We start from the raw sequence: 18,449 nt of genomic DNA, 5'->3' as shown, positions 1-18,449 counted from the left end.
AATTATGTTTGTTTTACTTTGCTTGACAGCAGGTGATTTAACCATCTGTGAATTAGAGCAAACAAGTAGTATCCTACTCACCTTGGGTTTCTTTTTGTCAGACAGCTCGGCCAGACAGGAGATTGTCATCCTTGAAGGTAGAGTCTTGCTCTTGTCTTGGAGCTCAGGGCCCTCTTGGGAGCTGCATGGAGAAGGAAGTGAACCGCCATCCTCGGGTGCTGGACGGATATCTGGCTCTCCTTCAAATTCAGGTTCCAACATTGGGTCTTCCAGCAAAGGTTGGGGATCAGGGAGTGGTGGGAGGTCAAACAGAGACTGGGAGTGAGGGAAGAATGGGTGGTCATAGGCAGTGGGTGGCACATTGGCGAAATTCAAATCTGGGGGAGCGGCAGGACTTGTTGGAGTCTGTGGTGGGGGCTTTTTGGGTTTGGGCTTTTTCATGACTTTGTAGATGTTGCCAAGAGGCACTGGACGTTCCACAGGTGAGGCAGGAGGAGATTCAATAGCAAAAGGGGAGGTGGAGGAAGGAGAAGGAGACTTGAGGAGGAGGTTCATGGGCCGTTTGGGCAATGGAGGCTTGACAGCTACAGGTGGTTTAGGCTTTGGTAGAGTCGGTGGTGGGCTTGGGTTGTCGCTGATGTCTCTGCCATGCTGCTCTTCTTCAATTGTGTCAGAAGCGCCATCGGGGCAGTCCTCCAGATCTCCTCGTGAAACAGACCGAAGTCTAATGGTCTTTAGCTCGTTCTGGGTAACCATAGGTAATGCCTGTGAAGAACTGGGGCTGATTTTTCCTGGTTTGGCAGCAGTAGAGGTGTCAGAATGCCGCCTGCTTGCCTTCTGCTTTGGCTTTAGTGATGACAGTTCCAAATGTGCATTTCCAGGCATTTCAAATGACAGTCTTGACCTGGCTGCTGGGTCCTTAGGTGACGGTAGTGAAGATTTCCTTTCTGGGATCTTTGGACGCATCTTGCACCCTGTTGTACCTACTGTCCCATGATTCATGGGAACTGTTGGAGTAGGAGTCTCTGACTGACTGGAATAGCCACTTGAGGGAGATATAAGTCCTGGAGGCTTTAAGGGTGAGGAAGCCTTAAGGTCGGTCTCCATGGATAACTGTGAAGGGGAAGTGGCTCTGGACGTGGAGGGAGAATCTAGAAGGGACTCTGAGCTACTTCTCACTTTCATACATTCAATCACTGTGGTACCTGTTGCTGTGCTGGAGCCTGATAAAGACCTGAGGAAGAAGGAAGAATGGAAGAATGATTAGAAGGCAATAATTTAACAAAAAAAATTTACAAAGTGGAGTACATTTGACACATTTATTCATCTGAGGCTTTTTTTTTTACCTGTAGGGGTCATTACTCTTCCACTCTCCCAGCTGCCAGTGAGTTGGGAAGGTCATCTGTGTTTCTCCTTCCCTCTCAGGTGGCTGGACTTCCAGACTTGGAGGTCCATCGTTACCCCCTGGGCCCAGCTCCTTTTCCCCTACACTGGCTTTAGAGGAGCAAGAAGAGCTTGTCAAAAGGAAATCTGGCTGGAATTCTGGGAAGTTGTCCCTGGGTATGTGCAGGCTCTTTGGTCTGCCGTCTCGGTAAAGACCGCCCCCATGCCTTATTCTGCCCTCAGCTTCTCCAAGGTTTTTCATTAAGGAAACACTTCTCACAGGGGGTGGAGGCTTGCGCTTGGACTTCTTAAGTGAGATCGAACGAGAGCGAAGGCGCAAGCGTCCTTCTGTGCTGTAATCTGAAGCCGTGACAGAAATAGTGTCCGTAGTACTTGCACTATCCTCAGAACTTCCTCTAGGGTAAAGAAGGGCATAGTTCTCCCCGTGTCCCAGATAGTTATGATGTTCTTGATGGTGGTCCATTACCATAGTGTTCCCATTACCAGTAGTGGTGATGGTCAAGTCTGGCTCTATCCCCCCCTCTGTGAAGCAAAAGGACCCGGAGTCAGTGGGCGTGGAAAGGGAACGTTCCCGGAACTTGAAGGCGTTTTGAGCCGCTATGGATCGTGCTGACCTCTGCCTTCCTCGCCCTGCCTCCACACCACCCCCTCGCCCTCCGTCTGCTGGTGCCCCCTCTGTTTCCCTCCGTTTTCCCACTGTGACCACCGGCGGAGAGATCCCTGACCCGCTGCTTCCTGTTCTCCCAGTCGGGTCCGTCACACACGTAAACGAGCTGGAGTGTGAGCTCACAGACTGTCCCGAGCTCACCAGCATGACCCTGTCCTGTATCCCGCCAGCATGACCGATGACACTGTGATGTTTGGGAGGAACTGCTGGACCTTTGCTCATGTTGTAATTGTACGTCTCATTCCACGCAGCAGGAGAAAATGTGGATCCTTTTGGGCCATTCCAGGTGGATGAGGGTGTGTTGGAGCACAGCAACCCAGAGTGGTCCATAGCTACTGTATGAAGCAGCTCCGGGGGGCGTTGCCCCAAACGGTTATCTGTAGGGGGCAAAGGGGCAGGAAACAATTGAACGTGTCTACAATTAGATAAATGTTATCTGTATTTGATTCTTCTCAAACTCTTTTTAGAAGTCTTATTTAACTTGATCTTATATTTAAAATCAAATGCATTTAATTATTTCCCCTCCTGACACAAACACAAAAATGGCAACAAGATGGATATCAACATGAATTGTTAATATTGGCCCAGTTTTAAATGTGGAACCATTACAAATGGTAGAAAATTATCGACATCGCCCAATAACATTGTTAAAGCAGATATAGTGAGCACCCCTAAATGATATTTTGTATGCGGCAAGGTAAGAAACAGTAGCTCTTATGACGAGAATGAGTGTTGATTGAGATATTACAACTAAAAATAAAATGTCACTGAATCCAGACTTATGTTTTTCTGGCAACTGAACCAACCTGTGGGCAGGGTTGTGTCAAGCTCTGAGTGTGTCTTCCTTATTGGGAGGTTTTGATGTGGTGTGTCCGTGAAGAGCTCCAGAGAGTGGGGCTGCTGGGGATAGGAGTCCCCAGGAGAGGGGGACGGGGATGGGGAGTGCTGCAGGAGGTCGACACCGTGGAATTTCACTGCTCCCACTTCACCTGGAGGAGACAGACGAGAGCGGGCAGTTAGCATGCGAAATGAACCTTCTGGTGCATTAAATGTGACCATTTTTTCCCACATTTTAGGCTATTTAGGTCAGTTCTGTTGCAATTTTTTCTGCCCAAATACTGCAGTGACTTATACGAACTACTAGGGATGAATGATATGTCAGTTTCAACATCTGTATCAGCCAATGTTAGTCATGTTTTAGCATATCAGTATTGTTCGGCTAAGTAAAACTGGACCAATACAAATTTTATTTCCACCTTGTTGTACGAGTTTTGAATGGAGTTGGCCATGTGGCCTTAGTTCGATCAATAACAAAAGTATTAATATTGTGCATCAATATCGGCATACATTTTTAGATTGGTGCATCCCTACCAATGACACTGCAGTGTTAGAAGAGAGGCTTAAATGTGGAGTCAGATGGTTTTCTTTTGGGTTAGATTAAATTGTGCAAAACAACTTTCCTGGTTATTGTTGAGCAGAGGACATTTACACATTTGTGACGTGCGATTCCTCTTTTAAAAACAAGAAAGTGGCGTAGAACAAAGATTTCAACTGGACAGCCTCCGTTGTGTTTATGTTTTACGTCTTTAAACCCAGGCAGATTTGCAGCAGATGCTGACAGACACCTGCTGCTCTGTTGTTCGTTTGATGTCCTGTCAGCGCTGAGTCATTGGAGGCAGCAGCTACGTCCCTTTATTACCTCGTGAACAAACGGCTCTCTTACTCACCCCGCTGCATATTTCTTCTTCCATATTTCCTTGTAAAAATAACATCTGAGACAAAAATTGTGCAACTGAGTGAAGCGATATTATTTTCAAGGTGTGGTGTGCAAAAAAAAAAGTTTGCAAAATAAAATGTTGTAAAAAAGGGCAAATGAACAGAAAAATAAGCTGAGGTAACAGAGGATTATTTTACAACACTGACACCAGTCAGGGTTAGCACCCCGATTACAATTTAGTTCCTAACAGAGCGATTCAACGATTGTGACCGACTTTTATGAAGGCTAAGTTGCACTTAGCCATATTTATTTTTGCACTAAAAACAACCAGACTGACCAGCACTTTATCTGCAGAAAAAAAAATGTAATAGAAATGAAACTGAAGAACGATCACAATTTTTACTTCATTTCTTTTTGAGATAATCAGAGTGTCTAAGTTGCTTTAGTTATCCATTAATTTCTGTTTCCCTGGTGCAAATGGGCAGCGCTTAGGCTCACTTCACTTAGCAACTCTTAAAAATGAGAAACACAAGAAAACATATATTTTAAGGAAGTGGGAAAATTGTGTTAGTGGAACTGTAACTGGAAAGGACCCAGGTTTATGCTGCCACCACTTAGTGATGAAGACGGAAAGGGAAGTAAAAGTTTTCAAAGTTTAATGTTTAGGGGACAGCAGCAAAGGCTAGCGTCAATGGTTTGGGAAGTCTCCTGGAAGTGGCATCTTAATTAAAATTTGTTGCTTCGGAAGATTAGCAGTATTTCAGGAAAACATAATTATTTTCCTACCAACAAAAATGTTTGCTAACTGCAACTCCCTGCTGTTGGTGTGCACTAAAAGATGGCTACTGGAAAATATGCAAAAAAATAAATAAAATAAAAAAAGAAGAAAAAATAAACAGCCACGTTCTAAAAACAAAGGGAGCATCACCCCCTCACTTTTATTAACCTGGCTTTAGCTTCAAGCTAGCCTCTGTACAGAAACCAACTGCAGGTTTGATACCAGCAGGACACACTTGACAACTTGTGCTGTTTATAAAGATAAAGAAAGCTGCTCACTTTAAAGCCATAAATTTAACAAGTGTGTATTTCATAATTTGGGTTTAATCAAAGTGCAGTGAATTCCTGGTACTCGCAGGGTTGAGGAACCACAGCCACCCAACAATAGTTGACTTTCCAATAAAAACTCTCATGAGTATCTATTTTAATAGTTGAAACTCCAAATATGCCTGAACATGCATTAATATGCACAGTGGAAACCATCTTAGAACTTATTTCCGTTCTTGCGAGGGACAGCCAATCAGCTCAAGGGAGAATAAATGCCGCTCCTGGATTGGCTGCTTTGTAAACACCAGACAGTAGCATGCTAACTAGCTGTGGTGCTGGGTGTATTGGCTTCCTAAGCTGCATGTTCTTTAGATTATTTTAGACATGTTCTACGAAAAAAATGTAAGTAAATAATTTTAAGTTGTCCCACTCAGTATTTGCTGCATTTGCAAATACTGAACCGCGAAGCGCTGTACTCATGAGAATCATACTTGAATATGAAAAACTGTAGAAATATGCAGCTTCAATGTAGAAGAAAATTCCTCTATCTTGACAACTTAGGGCCTAAGAATCAGCACTAGGTTACTCTCTCAACTCCAAACGTGAACCAATAGCATCAAAGAAAGAACAACAAATAAAAAAAAATTTTTTTTCTCAATCTGCTCCACTCTCCCGTTTTCTCACTGGCTAACAGTCATTCATGAAAATTGCTGGAGCGAGATGGGCAACAGCAGCAACACTGAGGCCGAGAGACGAGTGGAGGAGGAAGAGGAGGGAGCAGTGACTAACCTTCATTGATCCTTTTTTTTTTTTTTTCTATCCTGCCAAACACATTATCTCAACCACTGTCATCCATTTTACTCATCCACAGTTCCTGTTTTCTATCTTACACGTTTCTTCTTCCTCTTCTGTTTTTGGCAGGGTTTTTTTTTTCTCTCCATCTTGGATGGAGGGGAGAGGAAGAGTGTGGAGATGCCATGGTAACAGTAAGCCGTCTGTGAGCTACCTGTTTGCTGGCTTTCAGCGTAAAGAACGCCGGACAGGAAGGTGAGCAGGTTTAATAGCAACAATTTGAATGAGACACAGGATTTATTTTTAAAGGACCAAATATGATGTTATAAACATTTACTTCTGTAAAATAAAACATGTAGTTTATTCTCAAAAACACTGATCTAATGAGCCAATTGGAGCTTGTAATCAGTGTTCATCCGCTTCTAAAAATAGTACCAAAAAACTAATACTTGGGTTACACACACCTTTAAGTTTTTGAAATAACGTAGGCTGAGTCAAAGTGCAGCTTGATCAGAAATAATTCTGTGTTGGTTTTTATGATATATATATATATTTTTTAAATGAGTTACTGCTTTATTTTAGATTTGTATCCAAATAAGTACGTTTTTTGTAAGTTTTTTCTGTTTCTTTTTCATTCTGTCTGTTAATGTGCAAACAGTTAAAACTACAACGTGCAATTCCATAAAAATACTTTAGAATTACAAAAAATAAATTCTTTATTTTAGTAGAGATGCACCAAATAATCAACCAGAGATCAGAACCGGCTCGTTTTTTTTTTTTTTTTTTTCTTGATCGGCTCCGATTCGCAACTTAACTTTTTCTGTTTTTTCCATTAAAAGCGTTTTCGATCGGAGGCTTTCCTTCCCACAGCCAACACCGTCTACGATAACTCTTTGAGTAATCTGGATTTAATACGAGCTACGGCAACATTTATGTCCCATTTGGGATCAATAAAGTATTTTTTAATTGAAACACTAGAATTTTCCACCATTTTCTCCTCTAAGCATGTATTTGATTCACTTTCTTCATTCTGATGGTGAGAGTGTATGTTTTGATGTATTTATAGGCATAATCTCTTAAATACCTCGCTTTCTGACAAATTCAAAACGACCCTTCAGGACATTTATTTTCCTCGTTTGCATCATCCTTAGAATAAATCAACCGGTCAGACCTAGAAGAAAACCATAAATCGATATTGACCAGGAAGCTTTAAGTACACCCCTTTTCACCACTCGCCTTTTATCTTTGACAGAACGAATACCCGCGCAATTCAAGACCGCCGGCGTGGATTAATACACCTGACCTTCTTCTCCTCTGAAGCTCCCGCCCTCACCACCCCCACTGAGCGGGGAGGAGGAGAAAGAGATGTTTAACTATAGATGGATACGCTGGAGAAAAGGAGGGGAGAGGCACCTGGTGACGAAGCAGTTGCTATGCCAAAAACCAGGAGGTCCGTGCACACATGCAGAAATACACACACACACACACACACATACGGGAGACGCAAACAAGAGGGAGCCTCGGTTTAGACAAGTGGAAGCGGCAGTGTCAGATGTTGCTGAGGCTGACCGTGGCATGCTGACAGCACACGCACGCACACACACGCACCCCCACATGCGCGCACACACACACACACACACATGCAACGCAGAGGGTCTGGCAGAGAGCGGCGAGGGCGTTATGCAGTCATGAGGAGAAAATGTTCTTGACGTTGATTCTTGTTTCAGCAGAGCAGACTCGCGATAGGCTTGTGAGAAAATGAAGTCATCCTGATTTGAGAGACTAGTGCCTGTCTACACCAACCTGTTAGCTGTGGATGCAGAGAGCAGTGAGTCCATATATTGTTGTGTTGCTGCAAACTTTAATGTATGTCATTGAAAGGCACAATGTAGGGAACAATGGCAAAGTGGAAGAAAAATGATTTTTTTCACTTAGTCTCCCCGAGTTAATGCTAAGCAGAGCCGTCTTTCAGCACACTTAGTTTCAAATCTTATGTCTCTACTGTTTCAAATGATCTTCTTCACAAGAAGCCCTCCTACATATTCTCAGTTATATTTAGGTCTGGACTTTGACATGTCTTACGCTCCAAGGATTTCCATGTATTTGGCTCCATCCGTCCTTCCACCAACACTCACCGGCTTCCCTTGACGCCTCCCAGCCTGTCGATTTCGGTGGACAACCATATCTTGTTAGGTTTTTGTTGCAGTATTTAAATTTCCATATGATGGCTTGAGCAGTTCTCTGTCAGATCTTCAAAGTTTGGGACGTTGTTTTATAACCGAGCCCTGCTTTAGGCTGCGCTTACACCAGACTGCTGCCTGGAAAAACTGCAGGATTTTCAGAACCCAATTGGGAGAGGTTCCACGTTCAAACGGCTGTAGTTGTCATGCCAGGCCACCGGATGGCGCTGTGATTTTAGCATGTCATCGGACACGCATGCGCTTTATACCCTTATAGCTCTCAGTTAAACCCTTTAACTGAGAGTAAACAGGCAGGATGATGACTGTAATGTATCCTAATTTTAAAAAGGTTTATTTTACTACCATCTGTCGATATAATTCGGATTTTACACTTTCCATCCTCAACAATGAGAGGTATAGAAAAATAAGGAAGCAACAGTGAGGAGAAAAAACAAAAGTAGGTCATATACGGTTTATGGGGCCATCCAATGCAAGAGGAAGGCTCCTTCCTCGGAGGCTCATTAGGGCTGTCAGCTCCAAGAAGTACAGTAACAGGGCCAGGTTTGAAGGTAAAGGACCTATGTTAGCCTACTTTTGTACTCCAGTGACCTGAAATAATAACATTGGTGTTTGTGTACCATCTTCAGTCAGTGTTTCGTTCAGAAAATGCAAAAAAAAAAAAAAAGTGTCTTGATAAGATTACAAATAGTTCCTTTTTCATTGTGTGCTTATTGACCTGAGCACATAATGTCACCTTTTTAAGACAGAGTTCTTGTTAAAATCAGAATCAACCATAAAGCAGATAGGAATGACAGCAGTTCATAACAGGTTTTTAACCAGTTTTCAAAATAAATGGCAGTGCGGCCTCCTTTCACAGTTAGTGGCACATCTGGATTTGTAATAATGCATCTCAGTTTTCTATAGTAAACTTATTTCTAAATGTGGCTTTGACATAAAATGTTCACCAGGTGATGGTAGAAACAAAAGTAGTCCATACATAGAAAGAAACCAAAACGAGCAAGTTCAGAAATTAAGTTACGTGTAATAATGTGAAATGGAGCAAAGCATGGACAGCCAAGAAACCAGCCGAAGTCCGTCAGTTATCAGAAACAGCCAGAGCTCCTCAAAACGCTTTAGCATTCTTGCGTTTTCGATATGTTTGCCGTACCTGTAACGTCGAGTGGCATGCAGTGAGCCGGCGTGCGTCGTAACGGGTGCCAGCGCGGTTTCTCAGCGACGGGCGGCCCCGTGGTGGCGGACGTAGCTGTGCTGCTGCTGCTGTTGTTGCTGCTCCAGCCCAGAGGGGGGCGATCCGAGCCGCAGGGGGACGGGGTCGGGGAAGGCGACGGGTTGACCACAGACCTCAGGCCAAACACGGAGGAGGTGGTTTCATCTTCGTAGAGCTGCTTTGACGCCGGCTAGAAGAAAGGAGACGCAAAAAGGGAGGTTGTGTTTTTCTCCAACAGGAATATTGTCTTAATAGGTAAAGAAACACACAGAAACACGGCGGTTACTTTAAAGAAATTAATACCTTTTCAATTTTTTTAAACATATTTTCACATTTTTTTTAAACATATTACAGATAAAATTCAAGTTTGACTTGAATTTCTCTTCATCCACCTTTACTCTCACACCACTGAAAATAATTGTGCAATAAATTCCTCAAGATGCATTCATAATTTTTTGCTTAAAAAAAATTACTGCTACTGCAAGAGTACCAGCTACAAAACTACTACATGACCGGCAACTTAAACTGACCATGGGTGCTAGCGCAGCAAAAATAAATAAATAAAAAACAGGAGGAAAGTAGGTCCTCTGCTAAAAAAAAGCATTTAAAATATTATGGATGGAGAAAATCTGAAACTGAACATCCTCCTGAACACACAAGCCTCACTATGAAACATGGGGATGGATGAATCATGCTGTGGGAATGCTTTTATTTAGAAGCGAAAGCTATTCAGAGAGGGTTGGAAAATGGATCCAGCTAATAACAGAGCAACGCTGTGAAACCTTCCATCAGGAAAACTAAAAACAAAAACACAGAGCTACAATAAAATGACTTGGATGAAGCATTTGGGCTGGGCTACAATGGCCCAGTCAAAGTTCAGATTTAAATTTAATTGAGAATCTATGCGCACCACAAAAATGTTGAAGAGACTGCTGAAAAGATTTGCAGGCCAGGTATCCCTTTCTCCACTTTTCCTTCTCGGTGTCAAAATCTAATACACTTTAGTGAAGTTTGTGCTTTTGACATGACGAGATGTAAAGTTCACTGCTTCTGCAGTGCAGGAAACACTGCAGTTCATCTTTAAGGACAAACTTAAAAACCTCGTCAGTCTGCTGCTGCAGAAGCGCGGAGAGCGACGACAGCTTAACGGGAATCTGCCAAAAACCCAAATAAAATCATGAAATTAACAGAGCTGTAACAGGCAGGAAGTGTGCTGCAGTAAACGCGGTGTGAATACTTTGTGATGCAGACCAAGAAAACAATCTGAGCAGCCAGAGTACATCCAGGTACAGATACCGTAGTCATAAGACACATTCGTTATAAAGTATATAAATATATTAATTTCCCCTCTTGCTTTAAAAAACAAAAATCCATTAGTAACAGCTTTGTGTACAGGATATGCCTGTCAGATAGCACTAATGTTATCTGGTGTTTTGATTTTTTTTTTTTTTTTTCCCCAAGGATTATTATAATATTTCCATCTGGAAGACACCAAGTCATTAAGGATCTGTTTATAGACAGCAGCTGAGAGAAAGAAAAGCATGATGACTAACTCTGGTGAATCTGAATGAGGGGGTGGATTGCGCTGTACAACAGATTTTCGGCTAATTCACATTCAGCCTGTTGTGTTAACGGAATGATAAACATAATGAGGCGTTCAGTCACAACACAACTTTTAGCTGTCATTTGCTCGATTCATGGGGGGGGGAAAATCATAATAATAATAATCACGCAGTATTGTTTTAGTGATTAAAGTCTGAACTGGAGCGATTGAAGTGAAGGGGTTAGTAACACCATCCAAGGTCATTCCAAACTTGTTTAAATTGTTCCTGTCGTTTAAGTTTTAATTCAAATGTCAATGAAAGGTCCTTTGGCGAAACTTTACTTTTCAGGTTGCATTTTTATCCCAAATATTTGAATTTACAGCAGGAAATATCTTATGAATTGACGTGAGGATGCACCTGTAGCTACAACATGAGCAGTACAAAAGATCCCATCAATCACAAACTGAAAATATTCAAGCTTACTAAAAACCAACTTACTTTACACAAGAATTAGAATAGTAATTGCAATAGTTGACATAGCAGCAAAAATAATCAAGCAGAAGCATTAATTTCTCATATTTCTGCTGTGCAGGACATTGTTGTGGCATAAGCCATCATTAGCCACAACATAGAGAATCGTAGTCATGATCAAAATATCATTGTCTCAATTTCAAAGAATGTCTTTGTATGAGATTGTATTTAAAGTGTTCACGCTCTCCATGCAAGTAATATTTGTGTCCAGTTGGACTGATTTGCATCTGACCTGAATGCCTACACCGGATGTGTTAGAGGCACTGTGTCTTAAAGACAGGAAAAAGGTAGCACAATATTATGTTACTGAAGCTGTACACCCCTCCTAGCCAGCACAGAAAGACTCTGTGGGATTTCATAGAATGGCAAGGTTTTGAAAAGTTGGAGAAATAAAACACTAAACATCAATGTGTTAAGCTAGTTTTCACAGTGTAGACACAACCTGACAACCTGCTGAAGTTCAAACCAAGCGTCAGAACGGAGAAGGAAAGGGAATGAACAAAGTGGCGTAATGTTGTTGTTGGTGCCAGACAGGCTAAAGCATCTCATCTACTGGCATTTTCACACACAGCCGTCTCCTGGGTTTACAGAGAACAGTCCACAAGAGAGAAAATATCCAGGGAGCAGCAGTCAGTTGCCTTGTTGAAGTAGGGTTGAAGTAGGAGATAGAGTATAGCTCACATAGCCACTCAAGGTGTGTGTGAAATAGCATCTCTGAACATACAACATGTGGAACCTTGAAACAAATGGGCTACAAACCAAGTACCATTCCTGCTGGCTAAGCTCGGTTGGTTTTAGGGATATTTGAACATCTCAGTAGCAAGTGAGCGATGTTTGAACACGTTGTGGACCATGTCGAACCATTTATGACCTCAGAGTACGCATCCACTGGTGGCCACTTCCAGGTTGATAATGGGGCATGTCACCCAGCTCTGATCAACTCAAACATGTGACTTGAACACAACAATAAGTTTGTGATACTCCAGTTACCTCCATCGTGGTCGCTACCATTGTTGTTTGGGGCGACGGTGGTAAGAGTTCGTCCGTAATCAGGGAGTTGCTAGTTTGAACCCCCACTCTCTTGTTGTGTCCTTGGGTAACTCTGTCAGCCGTCCCTAGGGCAGCTGTGGCTACTATCCAGTAGCTTGCCACCATCAGCGAGTGAATGTGTATGTGAATGATGGAATGTAGTGTGACACGCTTTGGAGTGTACTCTGGACTTGATAAACGCTTTACAAGTACAGACCATTTACCATTTAGCATTAACCATAGTCACCAGACCTCCATCCAACACAGCACCTTTGGGATGTGTCAGACAAGGCGATTCAGGTCATGGATGTGCAGCTGACAGATATGCAAAAACTACCTGAAGTCATCTTTTCAACCTGGACCAATATCTCAGAGGAACGCATCGGACACTTTGCTAAATCTATGCTACTAAGAACTGAGGGAATCTTAAGGTAACAAGGACTTTAGGTGATCACTACTGACCACATGTGTTTTTGTTTACCAGCAAAACAAAATGTGGAAAAGATTTATAAAAGGGTTCAGCAACACGAGACAGGAAAAGGCTTTGTGTCAGAACCTGCATGCGTGCTTGTTTACCAGGAAGATGAAGTCCGGCCTCTTGTTGTTGAGAGAGACTGGCGAGCGGCTGAGCGACGTGGACGTGTCGTCTGAGCTCTGCGAGGATGGATGGCGAAACGTCTGGCCAGTCAGCTTGGTGTCGTACAACTGCTCCTCAAATTCTGCACACGCACAAAAACACACAGTGAGAAGCAAATAAACCTAATCTAGAGCTCACAACACAAACTCACACACCAAATATTTTAGGCGCATGGCTGAGAGCAAAGATCCAGCAGAGCTGTTGCTTCACATCACAGGGAAACCTCCCTCCTGCGAGTCCCCGGCGCACCTTCTGCCAGCTTAACAGTCTGCCTCGGTTTACATTTAATCCTCTCCTGGGTTCTCCTGACTCTTGTTCTCCTTTAAACCAAACATTCTCCGTCGAGTTACCCTCTCCTTTTGGATATCTGAGTTTCTCCCTCTTGCTAGGAGCTTAAACTCTCCCCCTCCAGCTATTGTAAACAGATTCCTAAAACCCTCATCCACCCCCACCTTCCTAACCACACACCCACTCCCCCTCACAGCCCTTCAGCCAATCCTTTACCCCCAAAACACACTCCTGACCCAAACCCCAGTCGCCACTGAGCTGTCTGACACACATGTGCACACACGGACGTCCCCAATGCAATCCTGCTGATGAAACAGCAGCATCAGAAAGACACGGGTTTTAACTTGAACACGGTTGAATAACAGCAAAAAACAGAGTAAAGAAAGTTGGATGTGTTTAGTATTGGGGTGACATGCCATCTTAGATTACAACACAGTGATCATTTCTTGGGTTTTTTGGAAATGGCCTGTTTTTTTTGTTGTTGTTGTTTTTTTCAAAAGAGGCTGAAGAGCAACTTTTCAATGCAGTTGTACAGTTTTCAGGGGGATCACAGGTTTCAATTAAAACATGCGCAAAGGTATTTAAATCCCGCATCCATCTGCCTTTACAAAAATAACTCAAGCTTAGTCAAAAGAGATGAAAAAAGCATCTGTGAAAACCGATTTTCAAGTCTCACTGCAGATTCTCAATCTGATTTATCCCTGGACTTTGACTGGGTCGTTCCAACGCATGCATGATTCAAACCATCCCTCTTCTACATGTTTGCAGTAATTAGACTAGATTTCTTCTGGCTTTCTTTGGGAAAAACTATGTCAAATCTGTGAAATACAGTCCTCGGAGCGGACTGAGCGCCCTTTAGTCCACGATTAGTTGTGATAATAGACTTTATTTTAGAAACATTTCCTTTCAGATGTAAAAGCAACACAGTTGAAAATATGTAGGCTGTTTAGTTTTTATAAATTCAAATACAGTCGCTCAGACGTTGCCATATTGTTAACACTGCAATGCATTCTGGGTAGATGACGAATGCTAGCTGCGTCCTACAAAATGACTGTTTCTGTCCAGTTGAAACAGTAATTTTTATAAAATAAGTATAATAAGTTCAGCCCTTTCACTGTCACTTTAATCATCCAGTCATTATCTGCTTTGTCACTATGAGTTTTGATTTCATGTTAGCTGCTCTGGCTGATATAGTTAAAGCAAACTGATCACGCCTGTTTGTTTCAGCAGAAATCTCGTGTATAACGCCACATAAAAACTTTGAGGCAGTTTGTCTCAATCCAGACGTTTGTGGGCTGCCCCAGTCAGCCTCCACGACCTTGACTTCTTGAGTTTTATCAATAAACTCGACTACATTTTTGAAGTAATTCTTACTTTTTACTTATCAAACTACAGCGGATTGGTTGATAGGAAAATTACAACATATTTAGACCAACATGTCGTGGATCCCTTTAAGATTTAAGATGAAGTTGAGTTCATTTATTAATCTTCATTGGTTTCCGGCAAAAAGGTTTTTTATGCATGCAAATAATTTTTGAAAAGTAGGGTGGGTGGGTGACGTTAACTCAGCGAGGCAACGTGGGAGAGATTTGGATTCAACATTATAATCATGCACAGTAATTAATGTATAACAGCAGAGCAACAGTGTATTAAATAATAATGCTGCATTTTTGAACAAGTGCAGACAGTCCAACCACCCACAGCTTTGGTGAAGCCTTAAATGGCACTGGGAATCATCGCTCTTGGCATGTTTCCTCGCTCAAGTGAAACTTGCCAGCAGAAGACAACTGTTTATGGGATCTCACTCTGTATGAGCGCAAATATGTCTCCAAACATCAAAGGAAACACAGGAAGCCTCCGCGAGCTCAACATTTCCAAATCATTCACTACAAGTTAAGATGTTACGTTTTGAACTTTGCAAAAGTTTTATCAAAGCAAAGTGAGAAAGTCTTGAAGCAGTGCACTTGAAAAAAGATTAAACAAGGTTGTTATACTAAAATGTTTCAACTAAAATACAGCTGGTTTTAGTTGTAGTTGGAAAAAGTGTGGAAAGTTTAAAAAATGACTACACAAAGGCAGAATAGACGGCGGTAAGCTGTAGAATCTTAGAGGTTTTTAAGGCCATGTTTCATAAATTAGAGACAGACTCTGCCTCTTTCCAGTTCAAACACTCACCACGTTAATCTGGTTGCTGATTTTGCTCCCTCTGCCTATTAATTACAAAAGGGATCACAATCGTGGCTACTATTTACTGTAAAACAGATCTTAAATGAAATAATACTCATGCTTTCACAACTTTTTTAAAAAGTTGGTAAAAGTAAATCCAAAAAGTCATTTTTAAATGATGATTTAAATTATTAAGGGAAAACAGATAGGCATGTCAACCTGAGTCAATGAGGAAAAAGAAAACACACCCGCCGTGACAACTTTTGAATTAACAACAGTCATTGGACGGCTGTGTTCAGGTCACATCGGAGCCTCATTTCTGCTGAACTTACAGAACCCGTCTGAAAATGAAGGAAGCAAAAGCAAACGCATAAAAGATATTCAATAACAGCTGAGAAGAAAGGCAGCTGGGAGCCTGGAAAGGGTTTCATTTCTATGGCTTCCAGTTTTATGTGAACCGCACTTAAGAGTTATTACCACCAGTGGAATAAAACACGGAACTGTGAACCTTCCCAAAAGATTACGGTCTACCAAAATGACTCCAGGAGACCATCAGTGACTCATCAAGGACGTCACCAACGAACCCAGAAAACCGTCTAAGAACTCATCACTTGCTTCAGTTAAGGTCAGAGTTCATGATTTAATAATATGACAGAGATCGGACAAAAATCTCTGTCATATTATGGGTTGGTTCAAAACCAAAACAGCAGCAAGGTTTGCCTCACATTTACCAGAAAACCATCAATGCTCAAGAACTGCTAACTCCTCAAACACATAAAACGGGTAAGTTGTGTGTCTAATGTATGTGCTCTCTATCATCAAACAGCACCACTTAGCTAGATAGCTTAATTGGCAAAGACAGCTAAAAGGCAGTTGAATTGTCAAAAAGATAGCATGTTGTAATTGTAGCTAGCTAAACTTGTGTTGAAGAGCATGCTAGCACATAAACCTTTGGCTAGAGTGCAGGTTTGCTTCAGTGCAACTCGGTTTTACCTACACTCAATTTAAAAAGAAAAACCTATTGTAATAGTTCAACAGCTATACTTTTAAAATATTTTTTATTTAAAGGGGACAAAACTCCCCAGGCCTTCATGCCAGTCCAAAAATGCTAAGCTAAACTGCTTGAAGATACACACCGGAAGACACTTTTTTTATTCCAAAATGTTGAGTTGTTTACAAATTTGTAATACTTTTTCCTCCACAACTAATCAATGTTTCCCTAATCAATCACTTGAACGGCACACTTGATAGTCAAACGGTTGCAAAGCATTTAACATTTCACAGCTTCTAACTCCTCAGCAAGGTCACTGGCCAATCCGTACTTGTCATAATGAGGTACGTTCCCCTCCGCCTACCGTCGCTGAGGCATATTACACACCGGGTGCTCGTTAGAGAAAATAATCAATTTTGTGGTGATTAAAAATTGCCTGACTGCTGCATGCAAAAGTAGCTGGATCAGCCAGATAATAAACAGTGAAAAGGAGCTAAAAGTCGTCTCTTTCCAGACTGCAGTGGCCCAAAGAACTGAGGTGTCAGCAAGAGTCTGAAGATACAGGGGGTAAACAAACTGATTCGGGAGAGGAAGAGTGAGAGGAGTGAGAGTGAGGCAAATGGCAGACGAAGAAAAGGAGAAAAAAAATTGAGGGTACAGTTGAGAGGTGGGAAAGTAGAGAAAGAGACTTATTGGAGATGGAACAATGATTTATAGGCTGCCGGGCTAATGTAATGCAGATATAATGGAAGCAATTAAGACATTCAAATGGATATTTCTTTGGAAAATATAAACGGAAGTAAAATCTGATCTATAAAGTGACAAGACACAGAGCAATGTTGGGGGGAAAAAAATGATTGGGTAAAAAGCCATGGGCAAAGTAATACGACAGAAATAGATGGAGTTAGGAGGAGAAGCAGAAAAGTCGCAGGAGTGGAAGAGGACAAGATAATAAAAAAAAACAAGTGAGAGTGGAAGAGAAGAAGGAAGACAATTCATTCTACCCACCAGTGAGTCTATATGTGTACATATTAATGGTACTATGTAAAGGAAGAGGAACAAAGCTACTGGCAGAGTGTGCCCAGGTCTGGAAGAGGTAAAAATAATCTCGCAGTCGGACGTGAGCGAGAGCACCTTCTTTTTGTTCCCCGAGGCTTTTGCTCAGAGTGCCAAAATCAGCTTTAGGCCTACCCACAATGTTCCAGATGGATTTCAGAAAGTCATGACACCAGAATTAAAACGAATAAAACCCCAGACCGCATTCAGAGGTAGCTGAAATATAAGTATTTTTATTGTGACCTGCCAATCCGAGGGCTCTGGCTCCCCAGACCGTAAGGTCAGAGTAATGCAGAACGAGCGTTGCCGAGCAGAACAGGAATCGTTAGTAGCAGAGCGCCACGGCGAACATTCAAAATGCAGGATCAAGGCACAACACATGACATTTGCAGAAACGGCTCCCTTGAGCATCCCGTCACTTTTATGTCTCCCTCTCGTTTCCTCACTCAGGTCTGACGCCAAGAAAATCTGATTGTTTAGCAAAAAGCTTTAAACAGCATACCAAACAGAAAACTGATGATGGGGATTTGTAATACTAGAACAACTTCATGACGTTTTATTAAGTCCAATTTCTGCAGGTCTGACAAAGGCCACAAACTTTGAGTGCCAATTTACACCCATCAATCTATATGTAGATGCGTTTCTAATACAAATGTGAGCAAATCTTTGTATATATTCTGCTAATGTTGAAAAAAAAAACAGGTTTACAATTGCAGAGGAGACATTGGTGCCTTATTCAGGCGTTGGAGCAACAAAACCCTTATACTTGAGAGTGGTTACGTTTGAGCCGTTTAGTGGAAATTATAGTCGATTTTACAGAAGAGATTCAACACGTTGTAGTGACACACGTTTTATGAACTGTGAGAACTCTGGTGGAGCCAGCACCTCGTTGTCCAAAAAAATAAAACCAAACCATCATCCTTCTACTTCTTCCTGTCATAGTCTTTCCGGTTTTTGTCAGTAACATCCGGTTGCTAGTCACGTAATTTGTGTGATGCAGTTTTGCGAAATAAATCTATTATAAATATCTAAGCAGCTGAAAAACCAAAGACGTTTTATTAAAAAACATGATTTTTTTTTTCAAATTGGTGTGTTTCCATTAAGCAAATCTACAGCTCTTGTTGTAATCGAGTGTATGTGTGCGTAGTTGTCTGTCTTCTGCGTCTCTGTATGGA

At 41.9% G+C, this 18,449-nt stretch overlaps 1 protein-coding gene across 6 annotated transcripts in view; it reads right to left on the bottom strand.

Annotated features, from left to right (window-relative positions):
- The window catches only part of nhsl2 (NHS-like 2), a 120,359-nt gene that overhangs the window by 8,331 nt on the left and 93,579 nt on the right, over window positions 1-18,449 (bottom strand). For all 6 annotated transcript variants that reach the window (XM_008435153.2, XM_017310488.1, XM_017310489.1 and 3 more), the window contains 5 exons: window positions 12,713-12,855; window positions 8,973-9,222; window positions 2,878-3,060; window positions 1,347-2,448; window positions 82-1,234 (listed from right to left, as the gene is read on the bottom strand). In XM_008435153.2, coding sequence (XP_008433375.1) covers window positions 82-1,234; window positions 1,347-2,448; window positions 2,878-3,060; window positions 8,973-9,222; window positions 12,713-12,855 — 2,831 coding nt within the window. The remainder of the gene's footprint in view (window positions 1-81; window positions 1,235-1,346; window positions 2,449-2,877; window positions 3,061-8,972; window positions 9,223-12,712; window positions 12,856-18,449) is intronic.

The sequence above is a fragment of the Poecilia reticulata genome, linkage group LG18 (genome assembly GCF_000633615.1).
Source record: "Poecilia reticulata strain Guanapo linkage group LG18, Guppy_female_1.0+MT, whole genome shotgun sequence".
Taxonomy (NCBI): Eukaryota; Metazoa; Chordata; class Actinopteri; order Cyprinodontiformes; family Poeciliidae; genus Poecilia; species Poecilia reticulata.
Note: the sequence above shows the minus strand (reverse complement) of the source record. Positions and strands in the feature narration are given on the sequence as shown.